Raw genomic sequence first — 19,942 nt, 5'->3', positions numbered from 1 at the left:
CTTGTGCACGAAGTTACGATTATCGCATCAGGATCTTGAAAGTTCACTTTATAAACTGAAAAATTTGCCCATAACCAATATGGCTGCCTCAGACTACAATGTAATCAGTAGGCGCCACCTGGCTGTCAATGTAGAATAGATGTCAGCGCGCCGGCGCCATTTTGTTGAAGCCCCGAGGGTCCAAGCTGGTGTCCAGAGCCTGGGTGTCCTGTAGGGATCATGAGATGTTTGGGCAGGGAGATTGGTGTTCATAGTACTGGCTTGTTCCTATGTGAGGGGTATTGTGTTGTTGTCTAGTTCGCTGCCTTTAGTCCTGTAAGGGGTGTGATTATTGCCAGGCGATTAGCTAAATTCTGAGCAAATCTTTACTGAATACAAATCACACATATAGAATTGTTTCCATCAGCAGGTAAACTAAAGCTAATACCTTGTCCATGTTTGTATATATTGTTATACTGTGTACTCCTATCTACAATGTAAATCAATAATAGGCTTACTGATGATTGATCAATGTTTATTTTCTGCCCAATACTACATGACTGGTGCTGGTTAGATCAATACGGATTGTAATTATGCCATTGCGGTATATAAAGGTGCTTTGTGGCTTCTGTATACGGGTATTATTTGATTAATACTCCCCATAGATTGTTACATTCCTTATTTCTGATTGATCACATGTTCAGCCTTCCCCCATCCCTAGGTGTGCGCCATTGTTTCCAATATCCTGTTTTTTTTCCATTAATAAATATATATTTTGGCCCGGATTCAGAAACGAGATACGACGGCGTATCTCCTGATACGCCGTCATATCTCTAAGTGCCGGCCGTCGTATCTATGGGCCTGATTCAGAGAATCAGTTACGCATAGATTTCCCTAAGATCCGACTGGTGTAAGTGTCTTACACCGTCGTATCTTAGGCTGCATATTTACACTGGCCGCTAGGTGGCGCTTCCGTATAGTTACGCAATGAATATGCTAATTAGGTAGATACGCCGATTCAGAAACCAACGTCCGCCCGGCGCATTTTTTTCACGTCGTTTGCGTTAGGCTTTTTTCCGGCGTAAAGTTACCCCTACTATATGAGGGGTATATGCGGCGTTTCCTATGTTAAGTATGGCCGTCGTTCCCGCATCAAATTTTGAAAATTTTACGTTGTTTGCGTAAGGCGTTCGCGAATAGGGCTTTGCGTAAGTTACGTTCACGTCGAAACCGATGAGGCTTTACGGCCTAATTTTGAGCATGCGTACTGGGATTTTTTTCACGAACGGCGCATGCGCCGTTTCAAAAAAATACGTCAAATACGCGGGGTCACGATTCATTTTAATAAAACACGCCCACATCATCCCCATTTGAATTAGGCGGGCTTACGCCGGACGAGATACGTTACGCCGCCGTAACTAAGGGCGCAAGTCCTTTCTGAATACGGAACTTGCGCCCAAAATTACGGCAGCGTAACGTATTGGAGCTACGTTACGCCCGCACAAAGATGGAGAAATCTATCTGAATCCGGGCCATTGTCTTAAAGTATAAGTAAGCCCTATAATTAAATGAGAGAGAGAGAGAGCAGTAATCTGTTGTAAAAGGAGGGCGAGGGGGTTGTCCTGTTGTTGTTGTTGTGTTGTTGTTGTTGTTGTTTTTTTTTTTTTTCAGTTGATTTGTAAACTTACTACAACTTGTTGTTGTTTTGTTTTTCAGTTGATTTGTAAACTTACTATCTCATAGGAACAATCCAGTACCGTGCATGTCTCTGGAGATCTTTTTTCATCTATTGAAGCCTTGCTTCCTCGAAGAATCGGGATCCACTGGTGCTCTTATTTGTAGTGGTTGCTTCACCACCAGTAGTGTGTTCGGGTCTCAGGCATGTTGTATTCCGTATTGTGAGGGTGACAACACTCTCCTGCATAAATGTTGAGTTATGAGTAAACGTTGTCACCATCTTGGAGGAAGTGCATCAGTAGGTGCTTACTGGCAGGATCACCAGGTACAACCACCGCAAATAAAGGACACCAAGAGAAGCTAAGTCAACAGGTTTTACCAATTTTTTTTTATTCTTGGGTTTATATGCACTTTAAATATGGAGCAGGTGCAGGTGAAAGTCACAGTCACCAGTTCCCCCAGGAAAAGGGCCAAAACATGGGAAATATCGGATTCAGAAGGGGAAGAGCCAGACTGTGTTCTAAAAGGGGGCATGACGGGAGCAGAGGCAGCAATGAAATGTATGCAAGTGTCGGATGATGCATATGATAGTCCGTTTGTAAAGGCAGAACCTGAGGAGCTTTTGAGAGGCCAACAAGTAGACCTTGGTGCAGATGGTGGGGAACTTGGCTGGACTGGAGCTGAAAGGGCAGAACCTTCTGGCCTTCAGAAGGACCAGAGAGATGTCCATCGTTCTCCAACTACATCAGCTTTATCACTACCTCTTCCTAAGTCCACCACGCCTAGTCCAGGGAAGAAGACAAGAAGGAAGAAGAGCCCAGAGGAGCTGGAGGCTGACCGAGCACAGGCTGAGGAAAAGAAGAGGGAGAAAGAACAAAAGCGTCAGGAGAAAGAGAAGATCAAGAATCTAGAGAAGGCGGAACGGGAGAAAAGGAAAGAATCTGCACAAGCCCTGAAGCTTCTGAGGCCAGATCAGTGTGGAAAATATATGGTTGTTCAGGTGGATGCAGGTAGGAAAACGTCCTACACTTATAGGTAGATTCAGAAAGAGTTAGGCCGGCTTATCAGTAAATAAGCCGACCTAACTCAGAATCTACGCCGACTTATGTTTAAGCGTATGCTCAAACAGAGATACGCTTAAACATATCTAAGATACGACGGCTTGCGCCGTCCTATCTTAGATTGCAATATTTTGGATGGCCGCTAGGTGGCGCTTCCATTGCGGTCGGCGTAGAATATGTAAATGAGGGGATACGCCGATTCACGAACGTACGCCAGGCCGACGCAGTACTTTTACGCCATTTACGTAAGAGATAGGCCGCGTAAAGTTAGAGCTAGGCCCTAGTGGAATAGTAATGTCAAGTATGGCCGCCGTTCCCGCCGCAAAATTCGATATTTTTACATTGTTTGCGTAAGTCGTCCGCGAATCTGGATTTACGTCGTTTACATCCACGTCGAAATCAATAGGCCCGTACGGCGTACTTAGCCGCAATGCACGCTGGGAAGTGTAGGCGCCCGGCGCATGCGCAGTAACCAAAAAACGTAAGGTCAAGCCTTATTGGCATTAAACACGCCCCCCTTCCACACATTTGAATTAGGCGCCCATACGCCCGCCCGCTTTAGGCTACGCCGCCGTATATTAGCAGGTAAGTATATTGAGAATCATTACTAGCCTAGTTAATTTTACGGCGGCTTAGCCTAAACACGCTAAGCTACGCCGCCGTAACTTTAATCCAATGTACCTGAATCTACCTATTATTTTTTTCTCGGTTTCTAAAAGCAGATTTTGGCCAATAGCAGCTTCTAAAATTACCACATACAGTATGTTGATAGGTAGGACACATTTAAGCCCCATACACACCATTAGGTTTTCTGCAGATTTTTCGTCTTCAGATTTACCAAAACCATGTAGTGCAAGGGCCTGCCTGATTGCATACAAATTGAAATTTTAATGCCGCGTACATGCGGTCGGAGTTTCCAACGACAAATGTTCGACGGGAGCTTGTTGTTGGAAATTCCGACAGGGTGTAGGCTCCATCGGACATTTGCTGTTGGAATTTCCGACAACAAAAATTTGAGAGCTGGTTCTCAAATTTTCCGACAACAAAACTTGTACGCGGCATTAAGGTTTGACCTCGTATTATATGGTTTTGTTAAATCTGAAGATTATCTGGTTGGTTAGGCCTCATGTTCCTACATGTAGAGTTTACAAACAAATGGGACACATTGAGAACTAGCACTATAAATTTTTCTTTTGGTGCATGCTATCATTCAGTGGCGGCTGGTGATCAAAATTTTTTGGGGGGGGCGCAAAAAAAAATAAAAAATTGCAGCCTCACTGTGCCCATCAAACGCAGCCACTGTGCCATCTATTGTCACCACTGTGCCATGCCATCAAACGCAGCCACTGTGCCATCTATTGTCACCACTGTGCCATGCCATCAAACGCAGCCACTGTGCCATCTATTGTCACCACTGTGCCATGCCATATATAAACTGTCCTTTGGTGCATGCTACCCTCTCAGATCAGCTTTTAGTATGACCCACTGCTTGGCAGGACCAAATTCCTGTAGATCGTAGGATAGACCCCCATGTTCTTGCATATAAGGGTTTACAAACAAATAGGACACATTATAATTTGTCCTTTAGTGCATGCTAGCATTACAGATCAGCTTCTAGCATCATTGCAAAACACACATATATGTCTAAATTGCTTTGTTGATTGGCCCCTTATTGCGCAGGTCTTCTCCAAGATGCAGGGTCAGAAGATATGCTGGAAGCCCTAAGATCATCTGGGTATGCTTACGCCTTAGAGCCACACTCTGTGCCATGGAGCATTACTTGGAGAAGAGAGATGCCTGTTGACTGGACATGTGTAGTAAGTTGTGATTGGAACAGACAACTGTTGCGATTTGACATGTAAAATCAGCGGCAATTTGCCGGAAATGGCACCGTCCTAATCGGTGCAATGCCGCATCTGCGGCGCTGCACCGATTTCAAAAAGTAGTTTCTGTACTACTTTTTTGCGATTATTATTATTATTTTTTTTTTGGGCCGCGACTTGCATTGACATCTGTGCAGAAACCTTTACAGACTTCCTGGCCACAGCTGTTCACATACACCTGTAATCGCAGCCACAAAAATCCAATGATTCTTGCCGCAGCATTCTGCTGTATGCCTCTAATTGCCCACACAAATGTAGCCTAACCAAAAGTGTCTGAATAAGACCCTTTATGGTAGGGTCACCAGGAATTATTTTAGGTAAGCTCTAGATTTATCAATATTGGAATGGCATTAAAAATGTATTTGCCATAGTAAGACATTTGTCAATGATTAAGCATATAGGCAACCTTCAGTTGCCAACCTGTCCAGTCTGGAAATCTAATTTTGAAAAAACAGGCCATTTACCGTATATACTCGAGTATAAGCCGAGTTTTTCACCCTTTTTTGTGCTGAAAGTGGCCGCCCCCCCCCCCCCCCCCCGGCTTATACTCCAGTCACCTTTTTGCGCCTGATCTCCCGGACTTTGGGGACCCGCTATCGGCCAGCTGTAGGTCCCCCAAACTTGGCACACATGTAGCCCCATTTCTCCTCTACAAGTGTACACAGTTTGTTGTCCAGGGGAACCTACGGTCGGGGAGAATCGATTTTTCAAAGCCGGGGCACCCCTTCCATAGACGAGGACGCCTTTTGGTGCGTTGCGCGTTTTGCAGCCCATTTTTTTCAATGGACTGCCCTACTTGTGAGAAACGGAGAAAAGAAGTCCCTGACTCTTTTCTGAAAATGTGTTTTACCAGGCCGCATAGTGCTTCAACGTTATGTTGTTTGGCACGCTTGCATTTTCAAATGCATGGGGTACACATATACTAAATTAAATTGCATTTTTCTGCGTGCCAGAAAAAGCATGCGATTTTGCGCTTTTTCTCAATGCACATTAATGTTTAACCTAACATTAGACAGAGAATGCATCAAGATGGTCTCCCAGTTTATGGCTAATACACCTTTACGATCTTTCCCCTTTCCCCACCACCTTCCCCTTTCTTACCTATCCTTGTAGTTCATAATATGTGTATCGGTACTGTAAACCTAGCTTGTACTATGCCATACTTATTGATCTTTATTATCATAACCGGTATGGTTTTCTTTGACTTACAGATGCATTCCAAATTTTTCTTAAAATGTTGGTTGCATTTGTGTGTTAGCCAGCAGTGTCTCCAAAAATGTTGGGGGCTCCTTCCCCTCCACCCACTCCGGCAGGCCCTTTGAACCTGAGGTTACACCTGCGCAGCCTATTCTCAATGTCATCCTGCTTTTGTAGGAGCTGGTTGACCTGAAGCTGCATGGCGTCAGATGAGATCTGGAGGGGGGGATGGAATCCTCCACTATACCCAGGCGGGCCTCTGCATCCGTGACCCTCTCCCTGAGCTTCTGAAAGTCCTGACTGACCAGCGATATATCCACCTTCACCTCCTCTATGGGAGCTGTGAGGGTGGTCTGACAGGATGTAACAGCTTCCTGACATGCTGCGATAGCCTCAAGGAGTTTAGCTGTCTCTGTGCCTCGGGACGCCTCCTCCCCCTGTGCCGCGCCGTCATCTTGGTCTGGGGGGTCCGTCTCAGTATGGCGATATTGCGCCAGTTTATAAGCCGCGGACGTGCTCTTATTCGGCAGGGACATGGTCACCGAGGGTGCACGGTCTGGGGGATGTCAGTACCTGGGGTGTAGCTGCGTTAAGGGTCTCAGGATATCAAGACAGGATATTCGGCTGGCGGAGCTCAGGTCACCAGTGTCCTATCCCATGCCGCTCCAGGCCACGCCCCCCGTTGGTTGCATTTGTACGGGGTCATACTATGGATCTTACGAAACTTTAATAAAGACCTACTGAAAGCAAAAATGCAACAAAATGGACGGGGTCACCTCTGTAGTCGTAGGAGGAGTGACATTCCAAAGTGGGATCAGAACCCAAAATTGTAGACTTCCTCCTACAGATAGAAAAAAAATAATGCTTCTTGAAACCGTTCATCATCCATATCTGAAATTGTACTTTTGCTTTTTTTATATATGACAAAAGAAATTATGGATGTTCCATTCTCTGTTCTTTTATATTCCAGGAAGGTCTGGAACTGTGTGAAGGGGAAGAAGATCAAATGCTGATACTGGTGGAGCCCAGAGAATTCCTTAAGAATGTCTTCTGTTACATTCAGGTAAAATGTGGGAAGATGAAGATCTTGCAGATTTGCGCACATGGTTATAGGCAAGTAGGAGTTGTGTGTAGCGCAGTTTATTTGTGTCAGTGGGCTGCCCTACACATGAGAAACGTGGAAAAGAAGTCCCCGATCCTTTTCCAAAATCACGCGGCACCAAAACGCAGGGAGCTGCGCCACCCTATATTTTGGCATGTGTGGAGCTGCCATTAAGTATTAATAAATACTAATATTAAATAATAGTTCTTAGGCCTCATGCACACTGGACATTATAAAAATTGCCAGTAGCTTTGCAGTGAGTTTTTCAAAGTTTTTGCCAAAGTGCTTTTTAGTGTTTTTTAGCGTTTTTTTATTTATACTTTTTTTTGTTTTGTTTTTTCAATGGATCAAGAACGTTAAACGCCGGTGAGCGAAGTTTTTGAACGTTTATCGACGTTTATCAGCGTTACAGCTGAAAAACGTCTCTCAGAATGCACTATTTTTTATTTTATTCACGTACTACGTAAACAACGTAAAATACGACGGCTGTGTTCCCTGGTCCATACCTTAGCATGAGTTGCACCTCATATATGGGGAATAACTTTACGCCGGACGTACGACTTACGCAAACCGCGTATATTATGCGCCGGGCGCAAGTACGTTTGTGAATCGACGTATCACCCTCATTACCATATTTGAATAGGAAATCAATGGGAGCGCCAGATGCGTCCAGCGTCACTATGCGCCCACGATACGACGGCGTAGGCAAGTTACGTCGGTGGACTGAAGCCTGTTTTTAGGCGTATCTTAGTTCTGTGGGCACGGCGAACAGATACGACGGTGCATGTTGACACTTACGCGGCGTATCTCGAGATACGTCGGCATAAGTGCTTTGTGAATCAGGGCCAATGTGTGCATGGACACATAGGATAACATGATGGAGAGTTTGACTGTAGGAAAAAAAACGTCTACAGCCAAAACCGCTGCTGTAAAAATGTCAAAAAACGTCCAGTGTGCACAAGGCCATAAACCTATTGTGCAATGTTGTTGCACTGTAACTTTTTAAGACTTCAAATAAAAATAAACATGCATCCAAAGCATTTTGGACATATGAATGACAATGTATTAACATCATCAGTGAGAATTGTGAGGGGAAAAAAAAATTGAGGGGACAGAACAGTGAGAAAAAAATTACCATATCCCCAGTGCGATCCACCACCATGCCACATGTTGCCTCTTACCATATGAGGAGACCCCAAATTATAGGTGGTCTAAATGCGCCTTAGAATATGTGCACACTGCTGCAGCCAATGCATGTAGAAGTAGGGGAACCAAGAGCACGCCAACAGGGAGACTCGATTGGATCACCTCGTTTGCTCCATAGATCCGGCACTAGAAACAAATAACAGCCTCTCATAGTGTAAACCTGCTTGCTTTATTAGTAAAATAACTGCATATCTACTCGCAATCTCTTCACATATACGAGAGTGTCAAACAGTATACAGCGCCTCTGGTTCCAGCTCCAGCGTTAACGATGACGTCAACACAAGCTCCGCCCTGGTGGCTTGAGAGCATAATGCAGGGGTGCCCAAACTTTTTTCAAAGAGGGCCAGATTTGATTACGTGAACATAAGTGAGGGCCGACTATTTTGCCTGACATTCTTTGAACCATTAAAATTCGGTCTAATAGCCAGATTCAGATACACTGGCTTAATTTTGAGGCGGCGTAGCATATCGCATTTACGCTACGCCGCCGTAAGTCAGAGAGGCAAGTGCTGTATTGACAAAGCACTTGCCTCCTAAGTTACGGCGGCGTAGCGTAAATGGGCCGGCGTAAGCGTGCCTAATTCAAATGATGAACAGGGGGGCGTGTTTTATGTTAATGACTAGTGACGCGATGTGATTGACGTTTTTTCCGAACGGCGCATGCGTCGGATAGAATGCCTAAGATACGTCGAACACTGCCTACGACGTGAATGTAACTTACGCACAGCCCTATTCGTGTACGACTTACGCAAACGACTTAAAAAGATAGGCCTGTTCCGACGTCCATACCTTGCATGGGCTGCGCCACCTAGGGAGCAGCTTTATCTTTACACCGGCATATCTCTAACGTAAACGGCGTAACTAATTGCGATGGGCGCACGTACGTTCATGAATCGGCGTATCTTGCTCATTTGTATATTCGACGCTGCAAACAACGGAAGCGCCACCTAGCGGCCAGCGTAAATATACACCCTAACATACGACGGCGTAGGAGACTTACACCGCTCGTATCTTAGCCTAATTTAAGCGTATCTGGTTTCCAGAATACGCTTAAATTTACGACGGCGCAGATTCAGAGTTACGACGGCGTATCTACTGATACGCCGCCGTAACTCTCTGTGAATCTAGCTATAAGTGTGTTCGTCTGAGCACTAATACACGGCCCAACAAGAATAATCTTGCCTTTGTGGCTGTGTGTGGTGAAGATGAGCTTGGGCGTGTTATTTGAATATACAGTATTTATCGGCGTATAACACGCACAGGCTTACCATTGCCATGAATGCAGCCTTACCATTGCCATGAATGCAGCCTTACCATTGCAACCAATGCAGCCTTACCATTGCAACCTCACCATTGCAACCAATGCAGCCTCACATGTGCCATAAATGCAGCCTCACATGTGCCATGAATGCAGCCTTACCATTGCCATCAGTGCAGCCTCACATGTGCCATAAATGCAGCCTTACCATTGCCATCAGTGCAGCCTCACATGTGCCATAAATGCAGCCTTGCCATTGCCATCAGTGCAGCCTGAACGATGCCCATTTGCACCCTCGGAGGGCAGAGGGAGGGGGGCGGGACGAGTGCCGACAGATTACAACCAGGAGAATGTCTTGTTTACCCTGTGGCCTCTTTAATACAAAGTCCTGCCTCTTATGATAGACAGAACAGTCGTCCAATGGCATCCCAGGAGACGGGACCAATAGAGACGCTGCTGAGGAAACGGGAGATTCTCTTCATGTAATCTGACGGCGCTCGTCCTGCCCCCTCCCTGTCCCCTCCAAGGCAGCGCCAATAAATACAGTATACATCTTTTGTGGCCCTGGGGGCCACAAAATATATATATATATCCAAATTTTCAGGGGGGCCATATTAAATAAACAGGGGGGCCGGATTTGGCCCCCGGGCCTGACTTTGGACATGCCTGGCATAATGTACTGATGGTGTCAATAAAAATTCAATGTATAATCCAGAATATAACAGTCAACATGATTGGTAATCACATACTTATAATATCAGGTGATCTCCTGTCTCTTCCAGGCCCCTGAAAACTCCAGGACTTGTGAGACTCCGGCCTCTGTGTTTGGAACAGACAGAAAATGTCCTGGAAAGAAGACCACGTTGGCTGTCTTGGGGTTCCGTGATTATAGAAGGTAAATCGCATTACAGACTGCAGCTTTCGTTAAAGGGGACCTTTTGAACTAATCAGTCTGCTTCAAGTTACATTTATTTATTTTTGCCCAAAAAACGTTATATTCAAAGCTACAGTTTTCCAAAGTCAGCCTGACTTTTACATAGTTGCATAGTAGGTGAGGTTAAAAAAAAAAGGGAGTGCAAAATGTCCGTGTGTTTGGGGGCGCAAATTACTTGTCTTGCCTTGGGTGCTGACAACCAATGCTACGCAAATAATTTTATTGTTAGGGGTCCCCACAACTTGGAAAATTGTATCAGGGGGTCACGGCACTAGAAGGTTGAGAATCACTGATGTAAGGTTTGCTGCGGCTTTTAAAATTTAACATGTAAACAGTCTGTCAGATTTACATATACTGTATTTAACCACATAAGCTCGGTTTTGTGTTGAAAATAACTGTTGGGTGTAACAAGATGTCCGCTTGCCCCCTTCTCACTATCATTACTGTGCAGGAGTGTGGGGTGGAGCAAGATGGCAGCGCCGAATCGTCACTTCCTGCGAGACAGCCGCTGCTGGGTGTACCAAGATGGCCGCCACTCCGGAGCTAGGCCGAAGTGGGGACTTTCCTATGGCCGCACCCGAAAATCGTGGGTCATTCATCCTGGGGGGTGAATCGAGATCGCGATTTTCTTATGATTAATCGTGCAGCTCTAGCGGAGAGGTGAAGTTGCTATGCAGACCTCAGAGAGGCGAACTCTGAGATCTGATTGGAGGAAAGGGACACACCCCCTTCACACAGCACTCAGGAACAGAACGGAGGCTGCCAATCAGCTGGATAACCCTGCCTGTCACCTTTTTGTCTCTTGGTGTCAGGAAAGCTTTTCAGGAGATTGAATGCTGATATCTTTATGCTAAGAAACAAAGCAGCAGACAGAAATGAAATTTGGCGCTCCTAACTGAGATACGTGCACATTATAGAGGCATATGCTTTGTTCATGGTTCATGTCTGAGGTTTAAAGCCACTTGAAATGTTGAAGGTAAGGGTAACATTTTAAGTTTAGGGAGTTAAGGTTTTGTGCAGGGGGAAAGGGGGGAGAGATGGCATGGTTCCCCATTTGCAAAATTGTAATATTGTGCCCACTATAATAATATAAAAAATGTATATTTAATAAATATATGCGTTCAGGTCTGCAGAGCATTGCAAGTGTGATCAGTGGGGTAGATTCAGGTAAGGCTGCGCACTCTTACGGAGGCGCAGCGTTCCGTTTTTAAGCTACGCCTCCGTAAATTACTTGCGCTACGCTTCATTCACGAAGCAGTAGCTCCGTAATTTGCGGGGGCGTTCCGTAAAAGTGGCCGGCGTAAGCGCGCGTAATTTAAATGATCCCGTAGGGGGCGTGGATCATTTAAATTAAGCGCGTTCCCGCGCCGAACGTACTGCGCATGCTCCGTCGGGAAACTTTCCCGACGTGCATTGCGGTAAATGACGCAAGGACGTCATTTGCTTCAACGTGAACGTAAATGGCGTCCAGCGCCATTCACGATTCACTTACGCAAACGACGTCATTTTCAAAAATCGCGACGCGGGAACGACGGGTATACTTAGCATTGTCTGCTTCTGCTAATAGCATGAGCAGCCTTACGCAGAAACCGACGAACGCAAACGACGTAAAATTTGAACGCCGGGCGCGCGTACGGTTGTGAATCGGCGTGAGTATGCAATTTGCATACTCTACGCTGACCACTACGGGAACGCCACCTAGCGGCCAGCGTAAGAATGCAGCCTACGATATGACGGCATAAGAGCCTTATGCCAGTCATATCTTAGGCTGCAGTCGGCGTATTGAGCTTTCTGAATCAGGAGAAGTCGATGCGCAACTAAGCAATTACGCTGCGTATCTATGGATACGCAGACGCAATTGCTTTCTGAATCTACCCCAGTGTGTGCAATGGACAGGTTGTTAAGTTATTGACTCCAAGTCCCAGGTACATATGGAGGTCCGCATCTTCTATTATGGGGCTTCAGGAAGTAAACAATAGACAACCATTGCAGGGACATCGCCACTCTGCTGCCGCTGCACTCCGTAGGTTTGTCTGCTAAGGTGGTGGCCAAGGGTTCACATCAATTAGTGTTTTTTGCCAAAAGCCCCACACTAACAATGTCTTCTGGTTCCAAAAGCTGAGAGGCGGGTTCTCTTTGTATGCTTCGAGATGGAAAACATTGATGTGGTATAAGTGAACTTGACTGAGCTTTTACAGTAAATGTTTTCTTGGCCACCAGATGTCAAAGACTGTCACGTAAGATGGAGAGACACTCTCTGGAGCCAAGCCTTTGCTATGATGAACCAGAAAGCCATGTGGCCAGGCAACATATAGATGAGGTTGGTGGCTAATCTACATTTAAATTCTAGTCTTCACTTAGACCCCTTTCACACTGAAGTGTTTTTACAGTGTTTTAGCGTTAAAAATAGGGCTATTAAAACGCTCTCAATGGACCCTTTCACACGGAGTCCTGCAAGCAGCATCTTTGGAGCGCTGCAAAAAACGCTCCAAAAGCGCCCCTCTCCATTGAAATGAATTGAAAGCGCTGTAAAAACGCCTTTCCCTTTCACACTGAGGCACTGCAAAAACGCCTGCAAACGTTGGGGTCTTAGTGGTGCTTTACCAGCACATTGGGATTGCAGATGAGGCTTCGCTCAAAAAACGCTCGAAAAACGCTCGAAAAACGCTCGAATAAAGCCCCAGTGTGAAAGGGGCCGAAAAGACTTCTTCATACATCATCTTTTAGGATTCTAGTAGACTGTAATTTTTTGTTTAAGCCCCGGTTCACAGTCGCATTACAAGTGAAAACATTAATTTCATTGGTAGCCGTTCAAATCAATGCCACTCAAGTTACATGGACTTATAAAAAGATTCCTTAACTACTCTAATCTCAATGCGACTTGTGTCCCTTAGGCTACAATGTCGCTCATTTAGCCCCGGCGCATGGCATGCCAGCGTATTGGTGCGGGTGGAAGGCACAGATGCACCATCCAGCTTTACTGCTGGCAGCCTGTAAAACTATGAAAGGCTGAAAGCTGCTGCAGCTGGATGGACAGCATGAGTGGTACTAATGTTTAGGGCAGTATGTGACGATGACGAACATAGGTGTGCGCAGCATTTTGCATTAGGGTGTGCACCCCAAAGCTCAAACACATATGTGTCAGTAGTTTTATTTTTATTCTTTTTTAAGATGACTTTTTTATTTGGTGAAATATCAGGGGTCTAAACGGGGGAATATGCACCACACGGTGCGATTAGGGTGTGCCCAGGCACACCCTGTGCGCACGCCTATGATGACGAATGCTCGGAGGGCACATTGCTTGAATTCCGGGCATAAATGTTAGTATCACTCAGTGCACCATCCAGCCGCAGCAGCTTTCAGCCTCTCAAATCGCTGGATGGTGCACCTGTGCTTCTTGCCTGCGCCAAAATGCCGGGATTTCATGCACCTGGACTGAACGCCCAGCGAGCAATGAGGCCTTCATTTTAAAGCAATGATTTTTTTTTTATTGGTTTAGGAGAAAATTTACTAAAGATTTGTAGCTTTATTTAACCTTCATGTGTAGAAACGTATTGACTCATTGCCAACACTTTTTTTCAAGCTAACTGCCAGGTGGTAAGATCGGCCTTCATTCTGATTGGTTTCAGAGCCGTTTAGGTGTGTTCTTTTTTAACATTGGCATTTATTCAAATGTTTTATAGTTATGTAAGTAAACTATTTCTTGTAAGTAAAGGAGTGATCTTTGGATCCCTTTACAAGACCATTTTGGTTTGGGGCAGTTTGGGGTTCCAATGTTGCACCATGCGACACCCTAAATATGGATGGAACATGGTGCAAGAAATGGAGTTGGCCTTTACCCCTATTTTTTTCTCTAGTTTAACCACTTAACCCCCGGACCATATTGCTGCCCAAAGACCAGAGCACTTTTTGCGATTCGGGACTGCGCTGCTTTAACTGACAATTGCGCGGTCGTGCGACGTGGCTCCCAAACAAAATTGGCGTCCTTTTTCCCCCACAAATAGAGCTTTCTTTTGGTGGTATTTGATCACCTCTGTGGTTTTTATTTTTTGCGCTATAAACAAAAATAGAGCGACAATTTTGAAAAAAAATGAATATTTTTTTACTTTTTGCTATAATAAATATCCCCCAAAAATATATAAAACATTTTTTTTTCCTCAGTTTAGGCCGATACGTATTCTTCTACATATTTTTCGTAAAAAAAAAAAATCACAGGTTTATTAATTGGTTTGCGCAAAAGTTATAGCGTTTACAAAATAGGGGGTATTTTTATGGCATTTTTATTAATATTTTTTTTTTACTAGTAATGGCGGCGATCGGCGATTTTTTTTTCTTCTTCGGTACTGCGACATTATGGCGGACACTTTTGACACATTTTTGGGACCATTGGCATTTTTATAGCGATCGGTGCTAGAAAAATGCATTGAATTACTATAAAAATGCCACTGGCAGTGAAGGGGTTAACACTAGGGGGCGGGGAAGGGGTTAAGTATGGTCCCTGGGTGTGTTCTTACTGTGGAGGGGGGGGTGGCCTCACTAGGGGAAACACTGATCCTCTGTTCATACATTGTATGAACAGAGGATCAGCATTTCCCCCCCTGACAGGACCGGGAGCTGTGTGTTTACACACACAGCTCCCGGTCCCCGCTCTGTAACGAGCAATCGCGGGTGCCCGGCGGCAATCGAGCCCGCCGGGCACACGCACGGGAGTCGGGGGCGAGCGGGGGGCCCGCGCGCGCCCCTAGTGGCCGCTCGAAGAGCCAACGTAATATGGCGGGCTCTCGCCCAGGAGAGCCGACCTGCAGCCGTAGAATGACGGCGGCTGGTCGGCTAGTAGTTAATATCACTCTCTGGCATGCTGTTAAATCGAAATTTTAGGATGAAATTGGCACACTAAGCATTATGTATATTGAGAAACTATATGGGAAAATGACACGTATATTGACCAAGTTACATTCTGGGGCTAGATGGAGGAAGTATGGGATTACGCATCTTAAACACATATTCCGCCATGGAGTATTGCGTTCATTTACTGACTTGAGGGAGGCGTTTGGCCTTCCACAATCTATGTATTTCTCTTACTTACAATTGCTTCATTCCGTTGGGGTCGCAGGGTCGCTCCTCGGAGTGGCATCTGACGCCTACCCCTGTGTTTGATCTCTTGGGGGATGCTGGGTCGTCGAAGGGCTTTATTTCCCAGTGCTATGCCATTCTGTTAGTCTGTGATGAAACAGCATCCCCTGAAGATAAGGGAGAAGTGGGAGGCGGACGTTGGCCAATTAGATGGAGAACAGTGGGAAGAGATTTTCCAGGTAGTGAGTAGGTGCTCATTGAATGTTTCCCAAAGGCTTACCCAGCTGTATATACTGCTGCGGACATACTACACCCTTCACAGACTACATCAGATGAATTCACAGCTTGACCCTACATGTACGCGGTGCAAAAGAGATCATGGGGATCTGATCCATATGCTGTGGAGGTGCTCCAAGCTCCACATGTACTGGGCGGGTGTGGTGACTACGGTTAACTGTGTTTGGTGTGTCTCTCCCACAGGACCCGAGGGCTTGTTTCTTGGGTGCTTTGGAGGAGTACGAATGGGAGGAGGATAGCAGGGAGGCCGTACATAGAGTTTTTTGTTCCAGGCGAGGAAACTTATTATGGTACACTGGAAGGATGAGGCTCCCCCGACTTTGACAAAATGGATTGCCAACATTGGGACAGTACTGAGAATGGAGAAACTGATATATCAACATAGGGGTAGTGCTTACAAGTTCGAGAGGATATGGGCAAGGTGGCTGGATATGTCGGGGTTGGCCCCAGTGGACTTAGTGGCGGATAGGCTGTTGGGCATTAATGTTGGGTGAGATGTGGCTATGATCTAATATGCGGGAGACTATGGGGATGCACGGAGGGAGGGTCGGCCCCAATCCAGGATTGGACTCAATTTGTGTGTATACTGTAGTCTTTTTGTCTTTCCCCGCAATGTTAGGGGACTATGTATGCCTTGCACCTCTGAAAACTGAATAAAATTTTGTTGGGTAAAAAAAAAATGTATATTGTGATGTCACCTCCTCTAATAACTATTGTCCTCCTCTGGGGAGGTAGGCCCTTGTCTTTCTACAGCTGTACCATGATACAGAAGTGTTATTCTTGGATACATGGAGAGAACTGGGGCAACATGTGTGTGCTGTGACCAAGAGTATAGCCCAGCGTCCGTCCCGGTGAGTTCACAAACAAGTGACTGGATGATGTGTATTCATTGTGGGTGACAAGAGCAACCTTATTATAATTGCCCTGCTTTAATGAGTTATTCGGATTTCTGCTTTTCAGCAAATTAAACCATTTTAGATGGTTTAAACGAAAAATTATTTACAATTAAATTTTGTCTATTTTGAAACTGATGAAAGCCTACTAAATTATTTCTGTTTAGGTTGTAGACCAAGAACCAAACTGCAACATCTTGAAATAACATGCATGCGAAACTAAACCTTCCTATCCTTTACAGCTGAGGAAGCCGCCATCTTGGCTTCTGTTTGATCTGCAGTTGCCATGGTGCTGTACATGTCATGAGTTATGATACCAGCCATTTGATGGCTTGACAGTTCAGTTGAGAACACTGTGACGGTTATCAATCACGCCATGTCTTGAATGTACAGTATCTGTTTTGAGAAACGGTTATTAAATTGATGGGTGTAGTTCTGCTGTAAATACTGTCATGAGTGCTTCATTGTTGATTTTCTGCCGTACTGATTAGAGCTGCACGATTAATCACGGAGAGAATCGCGATCTCGATTCTCCCCGCCCGCGATCTCACCGCGGGATGACCCGCGATTCTTCTGTTTCACGGCCGGTTCCACGTAACCAGCGTGGAACGCAAATGGCGCTGATATCAGAAACCGACGTCAGCAGCCTGCGCCGCTGGATGGATGCCTGGGCTTCTCTTGCAGATCTGTACAACTGTAGTGTGTATCCATGCGCCACCCAGTGGTTGCCGGCGGTACTGCTTCTGATGTATTAATCTTTCTCACAGTTCTGTACAACTGTGTGTATCCATGCACCACCCAATGGTTGCTGGCGGTACTGCTTCTGATGTATAAAAAAAGAGACCAGTGGTATGTCTATAATGTTAAAGACCTAATAACTCCTATGAAAAAAGCAGAATCAAAGTTTGATTCTGCTTTTTTCATAGGTCTATAATGTTAAAGACCATATAACTCCTATCACTGGTCAGTTTTTTATATATTCATATTTTCAGATAAATCATAGGTTTATTTATTTGGGGGGTTCTGGCATTCAGTTTTTGAGAATTGTGATCTTTAGTCTAAGCAAAAGAATCGGGATTCTCATTTTGACCAGAATCGTGCAGCTCTAGTACTGATATGGATCATATTTTTTGCTGCAGTGACAGCAGACTTCTGGCCTGTTGCCAAAGGCAGCACACATTTTCAGCAATTCTTATTGAAGCTAGATTACCTGTAAAGATCAACAGGGGATAGCCATAACTATTTACCACCAAATGAAAGCCCACTTTGTCCTGAAAAAAAAACGTGGTATATTCCACTTTTGATGTACAAAGTAGTTGTGATAAGTACGGTTTTACTAACACATGTCAAAGTTGCTCCGGCCCTCCTCTGGTCCTCCTCCAGCGCCTTACTTTCTGCTTTCAAGCAATGCATCCAGATTCTTTCAGGTAGCAGCATAAAGAAAGGGGGGTGCACTGTGATGTAAGGAAGAGTGGGGGACTCAACTTGTGATGGGGTGGCTCTTGACATCTAATGTAAGGGGATGGGATGCGCTGGACATCTAATCTTACAGATACAACCGGCCCTTTTGAGAGCAATCATAATGCTGATGCGGCCCACGATGCAATGGAGTTTGACACACCTGGTCTACAACATTCTCTCTGTGTCTGCAGATTTCACTGGGAGGCTCAGAGCTACTCTTTCTGCACCTCAGCAGGCACCTGGCGAGGGTGGGGACCCAAAGGATCACTTACTGGCTTACCATTGGTCTGGAGGAGACAGATTCAGCAGCTCAACAGAGTCAGTCCGAGAATGGCTGCAGTTATAACAGAGGCCTATCCTTCTCCGCAACTCCTTATGCAGGTCAGTGTATTTTGTGTAATGTTTTCTGCCCAGAATCCACATATAAATGGAGCCTAAGGATAGCTGGTAGGCAGATGATTGGATTTCAACTATGTGCTGTGTATACAGGCTGTGTGTGTGCAGTGCAGGGATGGGAGACAGGCATAGTGTCAGAGGTAGAGGGCGGGGGGGTGCAACCCACCCCCAGCACTCCCCTAGATCTGGCCATGCAGCACGCACTTGGCTGGCACTAGCTCGCAGGGGCCCCTGCATGTGTCACCAGTGCTATTGCAAACATGGCATCCCTCCAGATGTTCCTGGGCCTTGCTTGTCTTTGCCAGCCACCGATGCAGGTGCTATGCCAAACACGGCATCCCTCCTGATGTGAACTGACTGCATTCATAGCCGAAAGTTTTCAATTTTTTATTGGGCCACAATATGTACACCCCTGCTTTAGCAGGTAAAAAAACATGTTCACATTTCATCTGCTTGTTTAGCTGCTTCATATTAATTCCATCAGTCTGCGTAAAAAGCTGATGTTATTTAAAGAAAGTGTATTCTATATCGTTTCTCTCTTTCTCTCTCTAGGCATATGGAGCCTGTAATACCGATAAAGAGAGACTGTCTCTCCTCAGTAACCTGAGGGTACCACGTGCTGTAGGTGCCACAGACGATATGGATGATCCTGATGAGGGTGTCACACAGTCTAATGACAAAGACCAGACCAGAGAAAGGCGCATTGGTCCTGATTTGTCACGACGCATCTGGCTGTTCATGACATCAACCAATCCAGAGCTGGTATTGGATTTGAACTCCTAGTACATAATCACTGGTGCTTTTTTTTTTTTTTACCAGTAAAGTATTTATATTAAAAATATATTTACAATCTGTGCAATAAAAAAAATGTACATGCGTGTTTTAATGACTGGAAAAAAAGGAAAAACTGCGCCATGCCAGATGTACATGACATGACATAAAATAACATATAAATCAATCATGTAAAAAATGTCCCAAAGGTGAATTGACTTGTGGGTGTTAACATCTGAGACGAACAGAACCGCAGTGAACGTTTAAACCATCCGTGAGAACCACCACCACATGGAAAGCCTCTTACCAGATTGATAAGTAAAAACAGCCTCAAGCAGATATAGTATCCGTCAGTGGGTTAAACACAGGGCCTGGGAGCCACCAGATCGAATCTTCCAACGAGAGAGACAGCTACCCCCTTCACCAGAATGGTCCCTGGATCATAGATGAAAGAACGGACGGACCAAAGCATAATACCGTTTACAAGGTTTTATTTAGTATAAAAGATTGTACTTACAAACAAGTAATTCGTAAAAGCATGTAGAAAATGCCAGCCGGCACTAGAGGAGCCCTTCCTCCTTCGCATCGAGCGCGGTGACGTCACTGTACGCCGTCCCAGACGCGTTTCGTCATAGGTTGACGTTTTTAATGGGGTGTTTTAATGACTGGCTGAATTGCACACTATGGAAAGATCCATTTGCCTCGTACACACGGGCAAACATGTACGATGAAAACGGTCCGCCGGACCGTTTTC

At 45.3% G+C, this 19,942-nt stretch overlaps 1 protein-coding gene across 4 annotated transcripts; it reads left to right on the top strand.

Annotated features, from left to right (window-relative positions):
- The first annotated feature begins 151 nt into the window (after positions 1-151).
- On the top strand, positions 152-19,227 carry EME2 (essential meiotic structure-specific endonuclease subunit 2). Of its 4 annotated transcripts, XM_040356634.1 has the most exons (10): positions 154-409; positions 1,723-1,981; positions 2,056-2,666; positions 4,398-4,534; positions 6,768-6,860; positions 10,146-10,258; positions 12,518-12,617; positions 16,403-16,518; positions 18,213-18,402; positions 18,970-19,227. In XM_040356634.1, exons 3-10 carry the CDS (start codon positions 2,075-2,077, stop codon positions 19,198-19,200), a joined length of 1,572 nt encoding a protein of 523 aa, XP_040212568.1. In that variant the 5' UTR covers positions 154-409; positions 1,723-1,981; positions 2,056-2,074; the 3' UTR covers positions 19,201-19,227. The 4 variants fall into 4 exon arrangements, with proteins under 4 accessions (XP_040212569.1, XP_040212568.1, XP_040212566.1 ...); XM_040356632.1 differs by having other exon boundaries at positions 1,723-2,666; XM_040356633.1 differs by having other exon boundaries at positions 1,696-2,666.
- Positions 19,228-19,942: the final 715 nt, after the last annotated feature.

This window comes from Rana temporaria, chromosome 6, assembly GCF_905171775.1.
Source record: "Rana temporaria chromosome 6, aRanTem1.1, whole genome shotgun sequence".
NCBI lineage: Eukaryota > Metazoa > Chordata > Amphibia > Anura > Ranidae > Rana > Rana temporaria.
Note: the sequence above shows the minus strand (reverse complement) of the source record. Positions and strands in the feature narration are given on the sequence as shown.